Source organism: Coregonus clupeaformis, chromosome 5 (assembly GCF_020615455.1).
Source record: "Coregonus clupeaformis isolate EN_2021a chromosome 5, ASM2061545v1, whole genome shotgun sequence".
NCBI classification, from domain to species: Eukaryota; Metazoa; Chordata; class Actinopteri; order Salmoniformes; family Salmonidae; genus Coregonus; species Coregonus clupeaformis.
The window spans coordinates 18257120-18281209 of record NC_059196.1 but is presented as its reverse complement, the minus strand read 5'-3'; the positions used below and the strand labels follow the sequence as shown (position 1 = coordinate 18281209).

At 42.8% G+C, this 24090-nt stretch overlaps 2 protein-coding genes across 2 annotated transcripts; both read left to right on the top strand.

The window, feature by feature from the left end:
- Nucleotides 1-36: 36 nt before the first annotated feature.
- On the top strand, nt 37-4568 carry ech1 (enoyl CoA hydratase 1, peroxisomal). Its single transcript, XM_041875605.2, has 10 exons — nt 37-363; nt 881-1049; nt 1232-1320; nt 1476-1600; nt 1713-1761; nt 1934-1998; nt 3038-3108; nt 3260-3331; nt 3410-3560; nt 3760-4568. Exons 1-10 carry the CDS (start codon nt 330-332, stop codon nt 3862-3864), a joined length of 930 nt encoding a protein of 309 aa, XP_041731539.1. The 5' UTR covers nt 37-329; the 3' UTR covers nt 3865-4568.
- A 98-nt stretch (nt 4569-4666) lies between these two features.
- On the top strand, nt 4667-12779 carry LOC121564000 (thymus-specific serine protease). The gene is made up of 12 exons (XM_041875598.2): nt 4667-4974; nt 6180-6358; nt 7231-7330; nt 7551-7680; nt 8014-8137; nt 8266-8343; nt 8518-8565; nt 8711-8995; nt 9178-9319; nt 10608-10787; nt 11418-11572; nt 11879-12779. Exons 1-12 carry the CDS (start codon nt 4914-4916, stop codon nt 11936-11938), a joined length of 1542 nt encoding a protein of 513 aa, XP_041731532.2. The 5' UTR covers nt 4667-4913; the 3' UTR covers nt 11939-12779.
- The last annotated feature ends 11311 nt before the right edge of the window (nt 12780-24090 follow it).

Genomic DNA, 24090 nt, shown 5'->3' with positions numbered 1-24090 from the left:
GCGACCCTATCCTGCCCCTTTGAATGCAGCATGTTGAGCCTTCCTCGATGCCGTAGCTCAGAAAACAATTACAAAACCAGAATGACAGCTGGTTTAATGGAACAACTCTTGAGATTATCGTGTTTATAGCATGCGCGCTTTGCTCACAGTAATAAACACATTATCTACACCTTTATTTTGCTTGCAGCTAGTAGCTACAAGCTTTGAACACCACTACATTTTTACTTGACAGCCAGCTAGCTGCAGCCCTACAACTGCCTGTCAAGTAGACCAACTGCGTCTTTCAGTAGTTTCTTTCTTGCTCTCGAGTTTGATTCAGTCAAAGGGCTATGACATTCGTGATCAGATCAACCCTCATGAAAAGTAAGTGTGTACATTCTTGAGTGTTTTATGATGCAGTGGTTTGTCTGCTCTTACACGTAGCTCACGTTAGCTAAATGTGTATTTTGTACACGGGTCGCATCCGTTCAACTAACGTTAGCTAGCTACTTAGCAAGGCTACAGTACTAGCGTCATTGGTTAACACCATATAATTATTGGAACCTCAGACCAGAGCCTATAGCTAGCTAGGTAACTTTTTTTACTTAGATGTCAACACTTAGCTAACTAGCTGGCTAAGTAACGTTAGCTAGCTAATAAGCTCCAGCTAATGTAAACCGTGTTTGATTAGCATTTTGGCTAACTAGGTGAAAGGTGAATACAATGTAACTCTATTCTGTCTAGGAGTGGATAGCAAGGTGGTTTAGTAGGTCGTAGGTCAAAACAGTGAAAATGACTATTACTGGAAATGTGTTGCTCTCATTAAATATGAATTTGGCTTTGTTGTATTTCATTGTTATTCAATCAACCCCCCCCCCCCCATTTGGGTGCTGATCATCAGACAGGAGTCTATGGCTTCCAGGTCTCTGTGCTGTAAGGGCCATATCCTCTCCTGGGGGCCCCACTCCTCCTTTTACCACCCTGTCTGTCAGTCAACCTGCCACAGCTGTCACTCACATAGAGCTGCACCGGCCAGAGAAACGCAATGCCATGAACAAAGCCTTCTGGAGGTAACACCTGGCCCAAACACCACTACTTGAACACAGCTGAAACTTTCCCGCCTTTCTAATTGTACTTTTGTGTAACTCAGCACTACAGCACTGTGTTCCCTTATGCATTTATGTGCAAACTACAAATATTTTCTTCTCTTAACCCTTTCTTCCACCATACATCCATCCTCCTTTTCTTTCAGAGAAATGGTGGAGTGTTTTACACAGATCGCTGAGGACCCAGATTGCCGGGTTGTTGTTGTCTCTGGTGCAGGAGAAGTCTTTACAGCTGGTAAGAGAATTATGTTTCCCAAAAGCTTACAATTGTCTCAGGTTGAACTGGGTGCTGCTTATCGATAGGCTGTACTAACAATATACCAAACATAACAGTATACCAGTAATAAGACCAATATACTGTAACCTCTGTCGGATTATGACTGTGTGTAGGCATTGACTTGATGGACATGGCCAGTGAAGTCCTGCAGCCTGAGGGGGACGACATGGCCAGGACTTCCTGGAACATGCGACGCATCATCGCCAAGTACCAGGAAACCTTCAACGTCATTGAAAGGGTCTGTATATGAACTTCTGAAATACTTACTCCTGCACAATATGTTAGGGGTTGATAGTGAACAAGTTGGCAAATGCATTCTCTCTTTCCCACCACCCCCTTTCTACTTGTAGTGTCCAAAGCCTGTGGTTGTGGCAGTGCAGGGAGCTTGTGTTGGAGGAGGTGAGTTTTGATGGTATATTACTGATTTGCTTGTGACAGTGAAGTCTTGCAAAAGCTTTCATATATTATTCCTTTACAAAATGTGACTGTTTCTTCTCCCGTGAAGGTGTTCTGTAATAAAACTGTAATGGCTTGTCATGTTATAACATGTATGTGTTATGTGTTCTGTTAGGAGTGGATCTGATCACAGCCTGTGATATCCGTCTCTGCACTCAGGATGCCTGGTTTCAGGTGAAGGTAAGTGGCCTTAAATACATCTCCTTAGTCCCAATGACCAACTCCATGAGGACCAAGGTCCAGGGGACATCTAAAGGCCTTTGCAGACTGTACGTCGGATTCAGCCTTTTACGATTATCACGTCACATTGCGATGTTACCAAATTAAAATCTTTATATCAACCTGGCCAGATTGTACGATTTGCTTCAGTTCTGTCACCACATTCTGCGATTGGCTTGCGAGGCTCCATCAGCCAACGTAGGCTACATCAACTACAGCGGCGTATTTAATCTGCACATGTGCCAGCAGCGCAAGCCTAACTGTGCTTATGCGCGAGTGAAGTGAGTTTGGAAAAACTAAAAGTAGTCATCTTAGAAATAGTTTTCACATACAAACTTTATATGTCCGAACTCAGAATCAAGTACGCTTCCCCAAAATAACTTGGTCACTGTGGTAGAAAGCTTTTTTTGATAGGCGATTTTTAGCATTTATCAAAATCCCATCAGGTAGCCTGATTTCAGATGTCATGTAAACAAGATTATTAGGGTAATCGCTCTTCTTGCACAGTATGTAAACGTTTAAATCAAACTATTATATTAATCTGACTCTACACTATCGTATTATTGTGTGCATACTCAGTGCCGGCCGTGTTCCTATTGGTCAGTCACCAGGATTGGCTCATAATACCAGCCACATTACACGATAAGCGCAAAAAATGTGGACACTGCCAGAACATTATCGGAGCCTACGACCACACATAGTGGTACTTAATTGGCAGACTTAGACCGTGTCACACTGAACGAGCCAAAACGTCCAACAATTGTTTACGACCTAAGAATTTGCACACAACGTGGACATTTTGTCTGGGACGGCAAAATTGTGGCATTGACAGCTAAAATGGTGCAGTCTACAAAGGTCTTAACTGGTAGCTGTTTTCATACATGTGTTTTCTGTAGCAACCACCAGGGGAACTCTCATAGTAAAGGAAAGGCAGAATGATGAGAAATGTACTTTCTGCTTCGTATCTCTGAGTGATGTGAAAGGTCTACCTCTCTTACAGGAAGTGGATATTGGCCTAGCAGCTGATGTTGGAACTCTGCAGCGCCTACCTAAAGTTATTGGGAGCCGCAGGTAAGAGCAAGCATTTGATATGCATTCATTACAACATAATGCTGCGTGGTAGTCCCTCAGCTTGCATACATAAACCAAGGAACACTGAGTGTTGCCAAATGTTGTTCTGAAGAGATCCCTTATCATATGAATAATCTTCTTTCCTCTCCAGCCTGGTAAATGAGTTGGCTCTGACAGCGAGGAAGATGTATGCCGATGAGGCCAAGGAAAGTGGATTAGTCAGGTATGGATACGTGTGTGTGTGTGTGTGTGCGTGTATGTGTGTTGGTTTCGTGTATTCATACACTCTTTCCCTGTGTAGCCGCGTATTTCCGGACAAGGAGGCGATGATGGTTGGAGCTCTGGAGATGGCAGGGGAGATAGCAGGCCGCAGCCCTGTGGCTGTCCAGGGAACCAAGGTCAACCTGATCTACTCCAGAGACCACAGTGTGGCGGAGGGCCTGAACTACATGGTAAGGCTCAGTACTACAAGGATACTCACAACACCACACACATCAGCATAGCAACAGCATAGGCTATCAAAAACACAACCCAGTATAGATAACCATGGGTCTCTTAAACAAGTGTAGTGTCCTACCAGGGGGCAGATTTTAAAAAGTAGATATCATTGGATGAATGACATACTGAGTCTGTCTCTCCTTCGGTCTTCAGGCAACGTGGAACATGAGCATGCTGCAGACGGAGGATGTCATGAAGTCAGCTGCGGCCTCCATGGAGAAGAAGAGTCCTAAATCAATAACTTTCTCCAAGCTTTGAAGCTGAGGGGCAGAAAGAGGCTGGAGTGCAGCTTTTCTTAGCCAAAGGAAAGTGAGGGGAAGAGGGGGAATGGATGGAGGGGCGGTGTAGAAAGAACAATTAAAGGGATTCCTTTATCTACCTACCCAGAGTCAGATGAACTAGTGGATACAATTTGTATGTCTCTGCGTCCAGTATTAAGGAAGTTAAAGGTAGTTTTGGGCGTTAGCGCTAGCTTACATTAACATTAGTGCTAGCTTAGCGCAAAGACTGGAAGTCTTTGCTGTACCCGAACACTTCCAGTCTTTGCGCACTATCATGCTAGCTGTACCCGAAGACTTCCAGTCTTTGCGCTAAGCTAGTTAGCGTTGGTGCGCAAAACTACCTCGTAACTTCCTTCATACTGCAGAGCCATGCAAATGGTATCCACGAGTTCATCTGACTCTGGGTAGGTAGATAAAGGGAGTCATTGCCAAAATTCCCAAATATCCATTTAAGCTAATATAAAAATGACCTCTTTCGCCTCCTGACTCCAGCAGATGCATATGTTTGTGTGTTGGTGCCTGTTTGTCTGAATCACCCAAAGCAGAGCTGCCTGTAAAGAGTTAGTGGCCTCTCTCTTTCTACCAACCAGCCTCACACTTTTGTAAATGTATATAAATGATTGCATCATAAAAACTTTTTTTTAAATATAAGATTAACTGAGCCAAAGTGCCCTGTTTCAATATGTTAAGAGTTTGTGCTGAGTTTTTGGCTTTGAGCATACAATTCAATACCTAAATATGAGATGTATGCATCTTTCACCAAGCTCATAGCGTCACATTCCAGTTTGGTCCGCTGCCACCGTTGGAGATATGCCTACTGCCCAGACTTACTTGCTGCGTCTTGATTACGCTCAATTGGTGACTTGTTGACTATAAATATGCACAGTGGGCATCAGGGGAGCCCCGGGGTGGACTATAAACTTTGGTCATGCCTTAAAAGCAGACATTCTCCTCGCATTTAGACAGCAAGGTGGTCTGAACATCCTATCTCAGTAAAGGTCAGAGGTCGTAGTTGGAAGCCTGAAGATGCTTCTGTCTCCCATCCGTTGTATCATCCTTCTTCTCCTTGTCAACTCTGTCTATTCTGGTACGTTAACGATCCATAATGACCTGATCATTTAAAAAAATACTTAAATTATAAAATACATGAGGTAGGTTGAGCCACCCTTGTTTCTAGGAAACCATAATTTGACCAAATATTTAGGAAGAGGTCATTTCATGGAGTCTGAAGGAAGAAACCACATGGAAAAAGTGGTTAGCAAGTTGGGTTCAACAACGTTTTTCACCAAGTCAAATTAATTTGTGTTAGTGGTTTCATGATGCTTGTATCTAAACAATAGTAGCTAATTTTAAGATTGTTTTATACATCAGTTGGGGTCTCTATAAGCTTCAATATGAGATCCTAAACCTAGCATGAAAGTGCATCCTTGTATCTGTGGACTAATATAGACTATGTTTGCCTTGGAGTAAGTTGAGTTTCCAGGGATACACAACATCCTGAAATATATGTAGATATCTTTGTTGAATGATGCTGAATGTAAACAATGGCTCAACCTACCCCATTCTCCCTTATAAATATTAAGTTTCTATTATTTTAACCTCGCAACTGAGAAAAATGTATTATTAGGCCTACACTTGATCATATATCATTTTAATGCATAGGCCTATAGTTTTAATTATTGAGTTGATTCCATAAAATTATGGTGTTCAGAAAAACGAAATTAGCTAATGTGCAGGTTATAATTAGATAATTACGCAAAATGTGAGATTGGCTGCTTAGAAATTGAGCAGCTTTTATATCTACAAAGGTTGATTATGTTCCTAACTAATAGATGGTTTACTAATATTTTAAGTATGTATTGAATAATAATAAACCCCATGAAAAATAAAACAAACATGGGCTTGGCTGTCGGGTATGAATTAGACCGATAAGGGTGTGGCAGAGGGTTATACCTTATCAGCAACAGCCGTGTGCTGAGACCATCGGAATGAATACAAAATTGTATCCAATCCAAAAAAGGTATATGACACGTTTGGATAGCCATTTTTGTAGAAATTGTTATTGAGTGGCATATGTGCACATTCAGATTTTCAAGTCTCAGAAGGCTCTCGTGGTTTGACAACAACTACGTGCGTAATTTAGCTCCATATGTGTCTTTACGCGCAACTACAAACGATTGATCTTCTCGTACTATCTCTATATTTGCCCGTCATTCTTTGTTCCTCTCGTTATTGCTGTGCACAGTGCATTGGAATATTTTGATATTTCATATCACATTTGATATTTCATAGGACGAGTTCTGAGGAAGATCAAGGAGCGCGTGCGTAAAATCCAGTATGAGAACGTAAAGAAGAATGTGCTGAGGCGCGCCGTCAACGGGCATAATAAACCCATGGGCGAAGTGAGAGGCGGGAAAATTAACCAACCCCTGGACCATTTCGACAGTCAAAACGATGAAACCTTTCCTCAGGTGACCCACCACCTATACAAAGACACATTTTTTTTGTTTTGGCTCTATACTCCAGCATTTTGGATTTGAAATGATACAATGACTATGAGATCAAAGTGCCGACTGTCAGCTTTAATTTGAGGGTATTTTCATCCATATAGGGTGACAGCACCTTTTGTACATAGTACCCCCATTTTAGGGAACCAAAGGTATTAGGACAAATTCACTTATATGTGTATTGGAGTATTCAAAAGTTAAATATTTGGTGCCATATTCCTAGCACGCAATGACTACAGCTTGTGACTACAACCTTGTTGGATGCATTTGCAGTTTGTTTTGGTTGTGTTTCAGATAATTTTGTGCTGAATGGAAATTAATGGTTAATAATGTATTGTGTCGTTTTGGAGTCACTTTTATTATAAATAAGAATATAATATGTTGCTGAACACTGCCATCATGATTATGGATAATCCCAAATGAATGGCGAATAACAACAAAACAAACCGCAAATGCATCCAACAAGTTTGTAGAGTCACAGGCTTGATGTAGTCATTGTGTGCTAGGAATATGGGACCAAATACTTTTGACTACTTTAATGCACATAAAAGTGAATTTGTCCAAATACTTTTGGTTCCCTAAAATGTACTATGTACAAAAAATTCTGTAATTTCTAAACAGTTCACCCAATATGGATGAAAATACACTCAAATTCATAACACCATTGACAGTCTGCACTTTAACCTCATAGTCATTGTATCATTTAAAATACAAAATGCTGGAGTACAGAGTCCCCCCCCAAAAAATAATGGTCGCTGACCTCACTGTACTTTTGGACCCTCTCTCGCTTGTTTTCTTGCTTCCTCTCCCTCTCTCTCACCCTCTCTCTCTCTCAGAGGTTTTTTGTGAATGAAGCCTATTGGGAGCGTCCTCATGGCCCAGTGTTCCTGTTCATCGGAGGGGAGGGCCCCATCTCTGAGTTCAATGTGCTGGCAGGTACACACAAAGCTCCCCCGTCATGCTCTTAAGTAATATGAAAAGAAAATGGAAGTGCATTGACACGATAAGTTAGACTTACATAGGTGTTATGAATATGATACTTGTATTTAGTTACAAGTCAATGCCTGTTCTTTGGTTTTTGTCTTGTTGATACCTCAACCAACTCTTAACCTCCCCCTATTTCTCCTTTCCGCTCCTGCTTTGTGTGTATCTGTAGGCCACCATGTGGACATGGCTGAGGAGCACGGGGCCCTGCTTGTGGCCCTGGAGCATCGTTTCTATGGCGAGAGCATCAACAAAGATGGCCTGGAGACTGAGAACCTGGGAGACCTGTCCAGCCAGCAGGCGTGAGTACTGGTGGGAGGAGGAGGAAGTCAATGTGATGACGTTGAATCAACGTGGAAAACTGATTGGATTTGCAAAAAGTCATCAACGTGAGGGAATTTCGTATTTTTTTCACCCAACTTTGAACCTAAATCCAATGGCATGGTGACATTTTTTGTTGATTTCATGTTGAATTCATGTTAGTTGACAACTCAACCAAATGTAAATCAAAACTAGACGTTGAACTGACGTCTGTGCCCAGTGGGTTGCTACTTGAAGTATGCAGAGAGTTTTTGAGTGGGCTTGAATTGAGCAGAGATTAAATAGCATTTTCTCTGCCATCTCTTGGTTTCCAGTCTCGCCGACATCGCAGAATTCCATCAATACATCAGCGATCGCTTTGACCTCTCCGACAAGAATACCTGGATCAGCTTTGGAGGTTCCTATGCTGGGGCCTTGTCTGCCTGGCTCAGGGGAAAGGTACAGTAGAGCTAAAACAACACAGTCTATATTTATACTTAGGACTGGACAGCAGTGTTACTGTATGCTGGTCTACTGTATTCCATGGTAATAATACTAAATAATGTTCTCTGTTCCTGCTCTTCCAGTTCCCCCACCTGGTCTACGGTGCTGTGGCCTCCTCCGCTCCTGTCAAAGCCAAACTGGACTTCTCCACCTTCAACAAAGTAAAGATCTCATCATTAGTATTATTATTAGTAGTAGTAGTAGTAGTAGAAGTAGTAGTAGTAGTAGACATATGCGTAACTGTGGCACTATTTAAAGTGTTAATAGCATGGTAGATGTGATGTTCAGCTGTACAGACAATGGTGGAAACAAACCCTGGTTTTGCTCTCTTCCAGGTGGTGGGTCTGAGTCTCGCGGACGAGGATGTTGGAGGTTCAGATAAGGTTTGAGAACATTTACAGTAGATGTGGGCGCTTGAAATCAAGTGTTTGAGTGTCTGACTGTATGAGTCTCCTACTGTGTGATTTGACTCTGTCTCTCTCTCTCTCTCTCTCTCTCTCTCTCTCTATCTCTCTCTCTCTCCTCCAGTGTATAGGAGACATCTGGGAGGCCTTTGCTGCCGTGGAGGCCGCCCTGTTTGCGGGGAACGGCACTGAGGTTGGGAAGGACTTCGGGTGCTGTGAGACCCCTGAGGATCTGGAGGACCAGATCGAGCTGATGCAGAGCCTGGCCGACATCGTCATTGGAACCGTAGAGTACAACGAGGAGGGGGGCATCCTGACTATTGAGGAGCTCTGTGACATCATGATCAATGAGACAGAGACTTACGATTCGGAGACTGAGGCCTACGACCGGCTGATCAAACTGGTGCAGGTATGAGGTGTATTGTACATATGCACACACACGCTTTCACACACACACACACAAACGCACAGCCCATAATGACAATTCATTGATTAACCAGCAGAGGGCTGTATGGAGCTACAGTTGTGCATCCCTTTGCCTTGACTGATGTAGAACAGTCAGAGAACACTGTTATTGTGTGCTTGTATTAGATCTACCGGGCCACAGGCGAGGAGCCCTGTCTGGATGCGTCCCACAAGCAGACCATCAAGGACCTGAGTGACACCAATCTGGACTCTGCCTACAATGGAGAGAGACAGTGGTACTACCAGACCTGCACTGAGTTCGGCTTCTGTGAGTACCGCTCCACCACACCGCACAACACTGTCACTCCTAGAGGAGATACAGTGGGGTCCGAAATTATTCACATCCTTGTTAAAGATGACCAATAATGACTGTATAACATAAATAATTCAAATACTGAGCTACAGTATACTGTATGCAAAAAAATTGGGAAATTATATTATTTTATACTAAAACAATTGCTCAGAGAAAGAGATTTTGTTTAACAAGTACAACATTTTTTTATCTAAAAGGTATGGGTCAAAATTATTCACACCCCTAAAGATTCTTATAAAGAAAGTAGTCAAAAGTTTAGCATTTGGTCGCATATTCCTAGCACGCAATTACTACATCAAGCATCAAGCTTGTGACTCTAAAAACTTGTTGGATGCATTTGTAGTTAGTTTTGGTTGTGTTTCAGATTATTTTGTGCCCAATAGAAATTAATGGTAAATAATGTATTGTGTCATTTTGGAGTCACTTTATCATAAATAAGAATAGATAGTAAGAATGTTTCTAAACACTTCTACAGTAATGTGGATGCTACCATGGTTACGGATAATTCTGAATGAATTGTGAATAATGAGTAAGAACGTTAGAGGGTCAAAGATCATGCCCCAAAGACATGCTAACCTCTCACCGTTCCCAATAACAGGGGAAGTTAGCATGTCTTGGGGGTATGATCTTTGACCCTCTGTAATGTTCTCAATCATCATTATTCAGGATTCATTCAGGATTACCCGTAATCATCGTAGCATCCACATTACTGTAGAAGTGTAGGAATATGGGACCAAATACTAACCTTTTGACTACTTTATTTATAAGAATCTTTAGGGGTTTGAATCATTTTGACCACTACCATTTTTTTTAGCATACAATATAGCTCAGTATTTGAATAATTTATTTTATACAGTCATTATTGCTCATCTTTATCGAGGGTGTCAATAATTTCGGACCCCACTGTACATTTACCAAGCTCAAGTCCCCTAGTTAGTAGAACCAAGGTAGTTGCTTCAATCAGTGAGTTGAGTGCTCACAGCACTGGAGGGTAAAAAAAAACAGGTCCAGACTCCAGAGTTAATTTCCCCCTAACAGCACATGCATATGCCCAATGCATTAACACTAGCTGTACAAAGGTCCCACTCTTTGGTGCAGTATCACTCGTTATATGATCAGCAGTACTATATGCCCATAGCCACTCAGCTGTATCTTACATTACAGAAATAGAACTACAGATCATAATTCAATCGAAATTCATTGTATTTCTATGGCTTACATCGTCATTGTTTTGTTGTAACAGTCCAGACGTGTGAAGACGCCAGTTGTCCCTTCTCCCGCATGCTGACCCTGCGGGCTCAGACTGACCTGTGTCTTGAGGTGTTCAACATCCCCCAGCACAGTCTGCCCGGACACATTGCCTTCACCAACAAGTACTATGGAGGTGACCACCCCGACACTGACAGGGTGCTCTATGTCAACGGTGAGCAGAGAATTCACAGATAGATACCGAAGATAGGGGATACCTAGTCAGTTGCACAACTGAATGTGTTCAGCTGTAATGTGTCTTCCGCATTTAACCCAACCCCTCTGAATCAGAGAGGTGTGGGGGGGCTGCCTTCATCGACGTAATCGGCGCCCGGGGAGCAATTGTTTTTCAAGGGCAAAACGGCAGATTTTTCCACCTTGCTGGCTCGGGGATTCGAACCGGCGACCTTTCGGTTACTGTCCCAACTGCCCGATAGACAGATAGATAGATGGAAATAGATAGATGGAGGTTTAAACCATTACCTCTCATTACATCATAGTGTAATTTAAACCCACTGGCAGTGAATCAATGTGCTGTGTCTATGTGAGGGATTGTGTGACAGCAGAGGTGGTTGGTGGGAGGAGCTATAGGAGGATGGGCTCAATGTAATGGCTGGAATGGAATCAATGGAACAGTATCAAACATATCAAACATATGGAAACCACATGTTTGACTCTGTTCCAGTTATTCCATTCCAGCCATTACAATAAGCCCGTCCTCCTATAGCTCCTCCCACCAGCCTCCTCTTTGTGACAGTCAGTATATGACCTGTCCCTCTGGTCTGTGACCTGTGACCTCTGTCAGGTGTCATTGACCCCTGGCACATGCTCAGCATCCTGGAAGAGGACTTGGACAGGGAGGACAAAGACATGGCCATCCTCATCGAGGGCTCCGCCCACTGTGCTGACATGAACCCCGGCGGCGCCGCAGACCGCCCCGCACTGAAGCAGGCCCGCAAGGTACGGCCCACGGCAGGCTAGGCAACACTAAATTTATGTAACTGAGAGAGACACTGACTGTGAGCTTTGGTGGCACATGAAGAGTAATGTATGCTTCAGAACTGTATCTCTCAATTGAACACTTTGGGCCAGTTTCCCAGAAACAAAAAAGCATGGTCAATGATCAATAGTTTGTTAGTCCAGGACTAATCTTAATCTGTGTCCAGGAAACTGCCCCATAGTCTATCTGTTATGTCATTAGAGAATAATATTTTAAAACTTCTCTTCCCCTCATCCTCATCTGTCTTTTCTCTCTCTGGTTGTCAGGCCATTGAGAGGAAAGTTGCCAAGTGGCTGAAGGAAGCTGCCTGGAAGCTTATGGGCTGATAGACCCAATGACAGGTCACCTGATCATCTGACCGTCCTGACCATCACTCAGCCAACCAAACTGAGCTGATCTGGTTGAACTGCTGTGGCCCCTCCTCCTCCTCCTTCTTCTGTAGCTCTGTGCTCATATAACACAGCTCTCTACCATTACTATAACCACAGCTATGGCCCTACAGCAAAGCATTATATATATACGTGTGTGTGTGTGTGTGTGTGTGTGTGTGTGTGTGTGTGTGTATGTGTGTGTGTGTGTGTGTGTGTGTGTGTGTGTGTGTGTGTGTGTGTGTGCGTGTGCGTGTGCTTGTTTGTGTGTCAAACTTTGGGCAGTGAATCACATGGTGCTGTGGTCTGAGCCCCTCTCTTCATGTTTCTTCCCATGATGATCACATGACCATTGGGTCAGGTCCTCTAAGGTGGTGTTCTTCTAGTGTTTTTCTAAAGTTTTTCTAAAGTTTTTCTAGTGTTTTTCTAAAGTTTTTCTAGTGTTTTTCTTAAGTTTTTATAGCGTGCTTGAATTTACTCCAGTAAATAAGTGTCAGATTTATATTTTAATAGACAGTTTTAGTAAATTAGGGAAACACTTATAATGCTGTACACAGTATTTAAGTTTCCTAACTACGTACTAGTATAGCTAACCAGAGAGTCTCAGCATAAGACGACTTTAACATTATGGAGTGTTGTAAGGTTTACAGCCTGTGCACACATGCATTTCCCTTTGTCTCAGACATTATCTGAATTGATGCTGGATTGCTTTGTAGCTCGTGTGGATCTTTTTAGGAGGAGTTAAGTTTGTTTCATCCTGCGAGTTTGAAAAGTATCATCAATAAAAGTTTGCTGATAATCTGGTGTCTGTTTTCTGTGGATTGTGGGATTTTGTCTTTGACTGAAATTCATTTTAAGGGATATTTTACCCCCAAACTATTTTTAGTATTTTGTTCATTAGCTACAATCCCAGAAAAATGAGCAAGTCAGCAGCCAAGTTGTCAAGATGGAGCACTTTCAGTACAGAGCAAAAACTGTGATGATGATGCAAATTATATTCAAACGACTAAATATTCAATGTTCGTTTTGAGTAAAATATCCCTTTTTTAACTGTTTAAATCATTAATCTCAGCAGGGGGCGCTAATGCTATACACATATACCCAGTCAATGGCACATTTCCAGTTTATAAAACTCTGAAGACTATTGTATTGTTTGTTTACATGCATGTTTGTGTTGTCTTCATGAATACATTAACATAAACAATATATGTGCCTGTATATGTCAAGGTATTTCGCACCATGTGTGTCTTTGTGTATGTTTAATTATCTTTGCACTGTGAGTGTGTGGGTATCTGATCTGTTTGTGTGTGGATCCTGTCATGTGTGCATCCAAAAGAGTGTGTGTATGTATGTATGGTTCGTTTTTTGTGTGCATCATTGAGTTGGTGCATATACTGTGTGTGTGTGTGTGTTACGAGAGAGAGGTGAGCAAGAGCCAGTTGTCCCAAGGCCATCTGTTTCCCTGTGGGGTGGAGGGGTGGAGGGGTGGTGTAGGGGGTGGAGGGGGTGGTGGTGGTCCTGCTGCTCAGGCCTGCCCCTCACTGATTGATGATCTCCACTCCCCTGGATTCGACCAGGTCACGACCTCCGACTACTGACCACCCTACAGCGAGAGCTCTATCACACACACACACACACACACACCCATGCACACAACTCCTGTATTTGATAATACACTACAGTTTATATTACTGGGACACACACACACACACAATAGCACACTCTCAGATGTACTCTACTCAAATGCACACGTATTCACATTCAAGCACACACGGACCTTCTTCAGCAATTACACTGCAGTCCATGTCCCACAATACCCACCCACATGGGCCCCCTCAATGTTTAGCTACACATACAGTGTGACTTAGATTCACTCACACCAAATCATTTTCGTTCTGCTTGTCTCTCTTTGGTGGATGTTTGAATTATACCCAGGTCGTGGGGTATGATAAGGCCTTTACTACTTTACGTTTTGGGACTGGAGTGAGTACGCACAAGGACTATTTGGCAGCTAGCCAAGTGGGTCAGTATGCTTTTCTCCATGACATGCATGTACTGTTATTCGAATGAAAGGCACACATATTCTCCAACATTGGACTATATGGAGCGAGAGAGAGAGAGAGATGACCACATTAGAGACACACATTTCCCACAGATCACACAGACCCACAAAGAATTTGAAAACAAATCAAACATTGATAAACTCCCATATCTGTTATGCGAAATACCGCAGTGTGCAATCACAGCAGCAAGATGTGTGGCCCGTTGCCATGAGAAAAAGGCAACCAGTGGAGCACAAACAACATTCTAAATACAACCTATATTTATCTGTTTATTTATTTACTACTTATTTACATACTTCAACTACTTGCACAATGTACATAGCCAATAATGTAACATTTGGAATGTCTATATTCTTTTACAACTTTTGTGAGTGTAATGTTTACTAATGTTTCCCTTGTTTATTTCCCTTTTGTTTATTGTCTATTCCATTTGCTTAGACAATGTAAACATATGTTTCCCATGTCAATAAAGCCCTTTGAATTGAACTGAATTGAGAGAGAGAGAGACAGAGAGAGAGAGACCAACCTTCTGAGATACTCGCACTTAATAACATTACTATATCACATTCTATACATCTATACTAGTATAGGCCTACACCAAATGTGATAACATTGTGCTTTTAGGCCTTCTGACCAACATTCCCCATATCTACAGTGCCGGCTGGTTTTTTCCAAGCTCTTTTATCACCAATGTTACGTTATGTATTTATTATACACACACACACACACACACAGACGCAATCACGGTATCAGCAAGCACTGACAGAGCGACAGGGAATGCTTTTTCTCTCTCTCATTCCCTCCCTCCCTCCTCTCCTGTCTTCTCCCTCCCCCTCGCCTGTTCTCTTGATCAATGAGTAAGTTCCAGAGCCAGTACTATTAATCAGAGCCTATCGGCTATCTGTCTCCCACAACAACCAATCACAGCAGCCCGACAGCTGGCCCCATGACAAATGGAGCTGGGGTGGGGGGGTGCACTTTATCTGATCTTAGTCAGGTCACAGCACATCTGCACTTACAGTTGATTCAAGATGATGATTGAAAACGCACACACTAGTGCACAGACAAGTGTACGCTCAACCACCTATAAGCGCGCATGCATGCACGTATTTGGACACAAACAAAGGGACACAGCAAACACATTAACTCACATACATTAGGTGCTTGCATAAAGGAACATCCATGTATGTAGCTGTAAAAGGACGTTTACTAGTTTGCATTCCACTGCATTCTCTGGTGTTGTTGTTGACACGTTGTCCTTGAAAAATGAATCTGGCACTTGAGGAAGAACTGATAAATTATTCCATGTTCAGCTTGTCTGTTGTTAGGGGTAAACAAACCATGGTCTGTTTCCATGCTGACAGTTCTGAAAACATTCTCAAACAAAACACAGACAGACTGATAGACATGCACCCCCCCTTGGCTAAGCCCAACTGTAAATAGTATGATCTATCTTCTGCTTCTGCTATGGCCTCAATCCTCACACCTGAGCCTTGATCAAAACAAATGCAAATGTTCCTTTGCATAATGACCCATCGCCAAGGATCCATTCAGATATTATTGCTAAGATTAGATTGCATCTCTTGCCATTACTTACATTTCTAGCCTGGGTTACCATGGCTCTGGGAGATCTTATTAATGTGTGATGCAGACCAGGTCCCCGATCAGATTTATGGACCTCTTGACTTCACTTCTCTCCTTTGCCCCTCTCTTTCTTCTCCCCTCCCTTCATTTTCCCCCACATCTGCCCATCTATCATTCCCATGGCCAACGGAAGAGAATGAATCCCTCCATCCCATACCTCACTCTCCTGGACAGATGAGAATGAGGAGGGGAGAGAGAGAGGAGAGGCTTGGATTAGCTTTCATAATATTTATCATGCGCTTCTCTTAAGGTGGTCGCTTCTTTGATACCACCAACAGGTGTGTGTTGGTCACGGGCCATAGCACAATGTGTGATGGTGTGATGTGAGTGTGTATGTGTGTGCATGTGTGTCCGGGTGCGTGCGCTTAATTGTGTGTGTTTGCACGTGTGTACTGGTTATTTGAAACATGTAGATGCACTGTGCTAACAAGGTGCATTAAATTATCTCAATGTTAAAAAAAATCCCTTCGAACCAAACAAATGACATTCTAGAGGCTTCGTCTCCTGACCTACATTTGAAGTCAGAGGTTTACATACACCTTAGCCAAATACATTTAAACTCAGTTTTTCACAATTCCTGACATTTAATCCTAGTAAACGTTCCCTGTCTTTGGTCAGTTAGGATCACCACTTTATTTTAAGAATGTGAAATGTCAGAATAATAGTAGAGAGAATGATTTATTTCAGCTTTTATTTATTTCATCACATTCCCAGTGGATCCGAAGTTTACATACACTCAATTAGTATATGGTAGCATTGCCTTTAAATTGTTTAACTTAGGTCAAACGTTTCAGGTAGCTTTCCACAAGATTCCCACAATAAGTTGGGTGAATTTTGGCCCATTCCTCCTGACAGAGCTGGTGTAACTGAGTCTGGTTTGTAGGCCTCCTTGCTTGCACACACTTTTTCAGTTCTGCCCACAAATGTTCTATAGGATTGAGGTCAGGGCTTTGTGATGGCCACTCCAATACCTTGACTTTGTTGTCCTTAAGCCATTTTGCCACAACTTTGGAAGTATGCTTGGGGTCATTGTCCATTTGGAAGACCCATTTGCGACCAAGCTTTAACTTCCTGAATGATGTCTTGAGATGTTGCTTCAATATATCCACATCATTTTCCTTCCTCATGATGCCATCTATTTTGTGAAGTGCACCAGTCCCTCCTGCAGCAAAGCAACCCCACAGCATGATGCTGCCACCCCCGTGCTTCACGGTTGGGATGGTGTTCTTCGGCTTGCAAGCCTTCCCCTTTTTCCTCCAAACATAACGATGGTCATTATGGCCAAACAGTTCTATTTTTGTTTCATCAGACCAGAGGACATTTCTCCAAAAAGTACGATCTTTGTCCGCATGTGCAGTTGCAAATCGTAGTCTGGCTTTTTTATGGCGGTTTTGGAGCAGTGGCTTCTTCCTTGCTGAGCGGCTTTTCAGGTTATGTCCATATAGGACTCGTTTTACTGTGGATATAGATACTTTTGTACCTGTTTCCTCCAGCATTTTCACAAGGTCCTTTGCTGTTGTTCTGGGATTGATTTGGACTTTTCGCACCAAAGTATGTTCATCTCTAGGAGACAGAACGCGTCTCCTTCCTGAGCGGTATGATGGCTGCGTGGTCCCATGGTGTTTATACTTGCGTACTATTGTTTGTACAGATAAACGTGGTACCTTCAGGCATTTGGAAATTGCTCCCAAGGATGAACCAGACTTGTGGAGGTCTACAATATTTTTTTTTCTGAGGTCTTGGCTGATTTATTTAGATTTTTCCATGATGTCAAGCAAAGAGGCACGAGTTTGAAGGTAGGCCTTGAAATACATCCACAGGTACACCTCCAATTGACTCAAATGATGTCAATTAGCCTATCAGAAGCTTCTAAAGCCATGACATCATTTTCTGGAATTTTCCAAGCTGTTTAAAGGCACAGTCAATTTAGTGTATGTAAACTTCTGACCAACTGGAATTGTGATACAGTGAATTATAAGTGAAATAATCTGTCTGTAAACAATTGTTGGAAAAATTACTTGTGTCATGCACAAAGTAGATGTCCTAACCGACTTTCCAAAACTATAGTTTGTTAACAAGAAATTTGTGGAGTGGTTGAAAAACTAGTTTTAATGACTCCAACCTAAGTGTATGTAAACTTCAGACTTCAACTGTATAAATAAAATAAGTTGTGACCCATCAACAGCACACATCCACATAACAACGTAACAGCATACAGTATCTGATGCAACACTGTTAAGCAGCCAGACACACACTGGCACACAAACACCCAGAATTCAATACGAAATTAAATCTCAAGACAATCAATTAGTTAATGAGGACATTTAATTACTGTAGTACTGGAGGGCGTATTTTCATGTAATTGTTTGGGGGAAGGACAGAGCAAAAGAAGGATATGAAACCTTTAACCAATAGTAACGGCGCTGTATTGGCCAGGCCTCATCTCGTCCATCCTCACACCCACCTCACCCCAGGCCCAGCCTCCTTCCCCAGCCTTCCTCCAGCAGTGACAGGTAGATTAAAGGGTGTGATAGATGCCCCTCTCTCTATCTCCCTCTCTCCATCTCCTCCCTCGCTCCCTCTCGCTCTTTCTCCATCTATCACTGGACCTGCTGTAATTGCGGCTGTGTCGAGCTGGCACTGCAAACCTCCATCCATCTCCTTAATAACAAACAGTCAGGGAAATGGATGGGGCTCCAGCCCAGACTTAATCTCCATCTATAAGGAGAGTGGAGGAGGGATGGAGAGAGAGAGAGAGAGAGAGAGAGAGAGAGAGAGAGAGAGAGAGAGAGAGAGAGAGAGAGAGAGAGAGAGAGAGAGAGAGAGAGAGAGAGAGAGAGAGAGAGAGAGAGAGAGAGAGAGAGAGAGAGGGAACTAGGGAGCGAAACAAGGGGAGAAAATGAGAGAATGGCGAAAGGCAGTGATGACTTCTCCAAAGGAAGGGAAACATGAAATGGTGAAGGGATTGAGAGGAGGAATGTACGGCTTGAGTGGGAGAGAGAGGGGTTAAGTGTAGTGAATGAAGTATACAGTGTCAAAGCAGGTGGAGACAGAAATGCAGACAGGCTGAGAGAGAATAAGTTAATAATAATAATATACCATTTAGCAGACGCTTTTATCCAAAGCGACTTAAAGTCATGTGTGCATACGTTTTTACGTATGGGTGGTCCCGGGGATCGTTCCCACTACCCTGGCGTTACAAGCGCCATGCTCTACCAATTGAGCTACAGAGGACCACAGTACAAGTTCACAGACAATATTTTCATGGTGATGAAAATGGGCTGGTAGGCTGAGAGAGAGAGAGAGAAATAGAGACAGAGCGAGAAAGAGAGAGAGAGAGGACCACAAATACAAATGCCACGACCACAAATTCCATCTAGACACCGTTGCCCTAGAGCACACAAAAAACTATACATACCTCGGCCTAAACATCAGCGCCACAGGTAACTTCCACAAAGCTGTGAACGATCTGAGAGACAAGGCAAGAAGGGTCTTCTATGCCATCAAAAGGAACATAAAATTCGACATACCAATTAGGATCTGGCTAAGAATACTTGAATCAGTTATAAAACCCATTGCCCTTTATGGTTGTGAGGTCTGGGGTCCGCTCACCAACCAAGAATTCACAAAATGGGACAAACATCAAATTGAGACTCTGCATGCAGAATTCTGCAAAAATATCCTCTGTGTACAACGAAAAACAGCAAATAATGCATGCAGAGCAGAATTAGGCCGATACCTGCTAATTATCCAAATCCAGAAAAGAGCCATTAAATTCTATAACCACTTAAAAGGAAGCGATTCCCAAACCTTCCATAACAAAGCCATCAACTACAGAGAGATTAACTTGGAGAAAAGTCCCCTAAGTAAGTTCCTGGGGCTCTGTTCACAAACACAAACAGACCCCACAGAGCCCCAGGACAACAACAACAACACAATTAGACCCAACCAAATCATGAGAAAACAAAAAGAGAATTACTTGACACATTGGAAAGAATTAACAAAAAAACAGAACAAACTAGAATGCTATTTGGCCCTAAACAGAGATTACACAGTGGCAGAATACCTGACCACTGTGACTGACCCAAACTTAAGGAAAGCTTTGACAATGTACAGACTCAGTGAGCATAGCCTTGCTATTGAGAAAGGCTGCCGTAGGCAGACCTGGCTCTCAAGAGAAGACAGGCTATGTGCACACTGCCCACAAAATGAGGTGGAGACTGAGCTGCACTTCCTAACCTCCTGCCAAATGTATGACCATATTAGAGACACATATTTCCCTCAGATTACAGAGATCCACAAAGAATTCGAAAACAAACCCAATTTTGATAAACTCCCTTATCTACTGGGTGAAAAACCACAGTGTGCAATCACAGTAGCAAGATTTGATACCTGTTCCACAAGAAAAGGGCAACCAGTGAAGAACAAACACCATTGTAAATACAACCCATATTTATGTTTATTTATTTTCCCATTTGTACTTTAACTATTTGCACATTGTTACAACACTGTATATAGACATAATATGACATTTGAAATGTCTTTATTCTTTTTGAACTTCTGAGTGTAATGTTTAATGTTAATATTTATTGTTTATTTCACTTTTGTTTACTATCTACTTTACTTGCTTTGGCAATGTTAACATACGTTTCCCATGCTAATAAAGCCCTTAAATTGAAATTGAATTGAATTGAAATTGAATTGAGAGAAAGAGAGAGAGAGAGAGAGAGAGAGAGAGAGAGAGAGAGAGAGAGAGAGAGAGAGAGAGAGAGAGAGAGAGAGAGAGAGAGAGAGAGAGAGAGAGAGAGAGAGAGAGAGAGAGAGAGAGAGAGAGAGAGAGAGAGAGAGAGAGAGAGAGAGAGAGAGAGAGAGAGAGAGAGAGAGAGAGATAATTTATGTCCATGCGGCCAGACGACCCAGAAACTGGAGAGGCACATGCTCATAAAAAAGCACTCTGCCCCTCCCCTCCGTGGTTTCACCCCTCTCTCTCCCACCTCTTACCCCCTTCTCCCCTTTGGAAAGTGCCGCTCTTTGACTGGCGGGTCACCCCACTCTGATGTTCCCGCTGGACCATGGGTACCGCAGGGTCACGGCAACCATATTCCCTTTATAGCGGAGTCAACCGTGTCAACTAGCCTGGTTTTCCAAGGTTGCCAAACCAAGGGCAATCGGTAGTGTTTATCCCAGGGTGTCCCTCCTCTTCCACAAGCAACTATGTCAACGGCCCACCGTTTTACCGTTAACATGCTGGACACGAGACACAGTCTATGTCAGAGATGGGTAACTGATGGGGTTGGGGCACCCCTCTTGACAGCAGACAGAAAATGTTGAAGTTTTAGAGTTAATTTCCTGCAATTCTGCACATTTTGCCAAAGGGTGTAGAGAAATGTTTGCAGTTTTTAATATGATATCTGAGTGAGAGTGACTAACAAAATCAATAGGGACCCCTCCGGTCGATAATTAGATAATTCAACCATGATTATTACAAGTTTAGCTGATGCACAACCAAATTTCGATATTGTACCTTGTGTAGTCTACTATTCTAACTCTCAACAGTAATTTCTTCTAGATCCGTGGGCCTACAAAAGGTGGGCAGCCGCCATTTGCCCATCCCTGGTCTATGTTGTCATGTTCACTAACAACAAGAGCATTATACAGCTGATATTTCCTAATGTATATAGAGTGCATTCGGAAAGTTTTTGCACATTTTGTTACATTACAGACTTATTCTAAAATTGATTAATTTAATTGTTTTCATTATCAATTTACACACAATACCCCATAATGACAAAGTGAAAACAGGTTTTTAGAAATGTTTGCAAATGTATTAAAAATAAAAAACCGAATACTTATTTACATAAGTATTCAGACCCATTGCTATGCGACTCGAATTGAGCTCAGGTGCATCCTGTTTCCATTGATCATCATTGAGATGTTTCTACAACTTGATTGGAGTCCACCTGTGGTAAATTAAATTGATTGGACATGATTTGGAAAGGCACACACCTGTCTATATAAGGTCCCACAGTTGACAGTACATGTCAGAGCAAAAACCAAGCCATGAGGTCGAAGGAATTGTCCGTAGAGCTCAGAGACAGGATTGTGTCGAGGCACAGATCTGGGGAAGGGTACCAAAAAATGTCTGCAGCATTGAAGGTCCCCAAGAACACAGTGGCCTCCATCATTAAATGGAAGAAGTTTGGAACCACTAAGACTCTTCCTAGAGCTGGCCGCCCAGCCAAACTGAGCAATCGGGGGAGAAGGGCCTTAGTCAGGGAGGTGACCAAGAACTCTGACATAGCTCCAGAGTTCCTCTGTGGAGATGGGAGAACCATCCAGAAGGACAACCATCTCTGCAGCACACCACCAATCAGGCCTTTATGGTAGAGTGGCCAGACGGAAGCCACTCCTCAGTAAAAGGCACATGACAGCCCACTTGGAGTTTGCCAAAAGGCATCTAAAGGGCTCTCAGACCATGCGAAACAAGATTCTCTGGTCTGATGAAACCAAGATTGAACTCTTTGGCCTGAATGCCAAGCGTCACGTCTGGAGGAAACCTGGCACCATCCCTACGGTGAAGCATGGTGGTGGCAGCATCATGCTGTGGGGATGTTTTTCAGCGGCAGGGAATGGGAGACTAGTCAGGATCGATGGAAAGATGAATGGAGCAAAGTACAGAGTGATCCTTGATGAAAACCTGCTCCAGAGCGCTCAGGACCTCAGACTGGGGCAAAGGTTCGCCTTCCAACAGGACAACAACCCTAAGCACACAGCCAAGACAGCACAGGAGTGGCTTCGGGACAAGTCCTTGAGTGGCCCAGCCAGAGCCTGGACTTGAACCCGATCGAACATCTCTGGAGAGACCTGAAAATAGCTGTGCAGCGACGCTCCCCATCCAACCTGATAGAGCTTAAGAGGATCTGCAGAGAAGAATGGGAGAAACTCCCCAAATACAGGTGTGCCAAGCTTGTAATGTCATACCCAAGAAGACTTGAGGCTTTAATCGCTGCCAAAGGTGCTTCAACAAAGTACTTATGCAAATGTCATATTTCCGTTTTTGTAATATACATTTGCAAAAAATTCTTAAAACCTGTTTTCGCTTTGTCATTATGGGGTATTGTGTGTAGATTGATGAGGGAAAAAGACAATTTAATCAATTTTAGAATAAGGCTGTAACGTAACAAATTGTGGAAAAAGTCAAGGGGTCTGAATACTTACCGAATGCACTGTACGTGTACCTGTGCTATCTACGTGATCTAGAAGCAATGATAATATCTATATAAACACTCAAAGTGAAGGCTAAATCATGACTATATGGACCGCTGAGGTTTTGTATTGCCATGGATGTAGAGGGAGAGAGTCCAGCTAGAGATAGGCCTAGTGTTAATAATGAGGAAATGCTGAGTGTTTCTACCTCTGGATACAGCAGGAGTGTATTCATTAGTGCACATCGCAGTAAACTTGAGAAAGAATGTTTGTAACGGAAAATGTTTTGCAACGAAAACAAGCGTTTCTTATTGGACAAGTTCAGGTTAGTACCTCCCCGTTTCAGCCCGTTTGCTTCCGTTTGGTTCCTAGTGAATACACAACAGTAGACCAGGAGGTCTCCCAATGGGCTGGCTGATGTACAGGTCCAGTAGGAGCGGAGGGTTTGCACAATGTCCCTAAAAAGCTATTTGATCAATGTAATGTATGGGCTAATTTTAATCAGTCTGGCAGAAAATGTTGATATTTGGTTAAGAAACAATTCTGAAATGACTTAGTTTGGACACGCAAACAGGTACACATACACACCCAAGCACACACTCACACACACAAACACATAAACACACACACACCTTTTTCATCATCTCCTGTTGTTGTTTCCTGCTCAGCCTCTCTCTGCTCTTTAGCCTTGGGCAATGCCTGCAGTAAGGCCTAACTTTGAATCACGAGCACCTTGACATTGACCCCCACACACACAAATGCACAGCAGCAGCCGCTCCAACCCTGACAGGGCCTGACAAACAACTGCATCAGCCTTGCCATATAGGCTACTCAGAACTACTCCTTCTAACATCCTCTCCATACACTGAAAATACCGTATATAGTGTGACGTCCTTAGTACACCAGCATCCTTGTCAAAAGATTAATTACATAGGTGGGTTGGACTTAAGCCTTGTTCACACTGCAGGCCTTTATGCTTAAATCAGCTTTGTCTTTCAAATCCGTTTTGGAATATTGACTGTCCAAACAGCAAGTTACAAGTGGCCAAATCGGATTTGTGTGTGTTCAGACAGCAGTCATTTGCTGACATGGCTACGCAAGTTGTCATAGTAACGACTGATGTGTGCGCAGTGGTGTAGGCTGATTGGTTGTGGTGCTCATGCTGCCTATCACTCAGAAGTTATGTAGCAAGCTAAG

Bases quoted from the DNA above. Each gene is read 5' to 3' on its own strand.
- ech1 (XM_041875605.2), top strand. From the start codon at position 330: ATGACATTCGTGATCAGATCAACCCTCATGAAAA. The intron at 1,762-1,933 runs GTGAGTTTTGAT...GTGTTCTGTTAG, and splicing joins GGGAGCTTGTGTTGGAGGAG to GAGTGGATCTGATCACAGCC. The intron at 3,332-3,409 runs GTATGGATACGT...TTCCCTGTGTAG, and splicing joins AAGGAAAGTGGATTAGTCAG to CCGCGTATTTCCGGACAAGG.
- LOC121564000 (XM_041875598.2), top strand. From the start codon at position 4,914: ATGCTTCTGTCTCCCATCCGTTGTATCATCCTTCTTCTCCTTGTCAAC. The intron at 4,975-6,179 runs GTACGTTAACGA...GATATTTCATAG, and splicing joins TGTCAACTCTGTCTATTCTG to GACGAGTTCTGAGGAAGATC. The intron at 6,359-7,230 runs GTGACCCACCAC...TCTCTCTCTCAG, and splicing joins ACGATGAAACCTTTCCTCAG to AGGTTTTTTGTGAATGAAGC.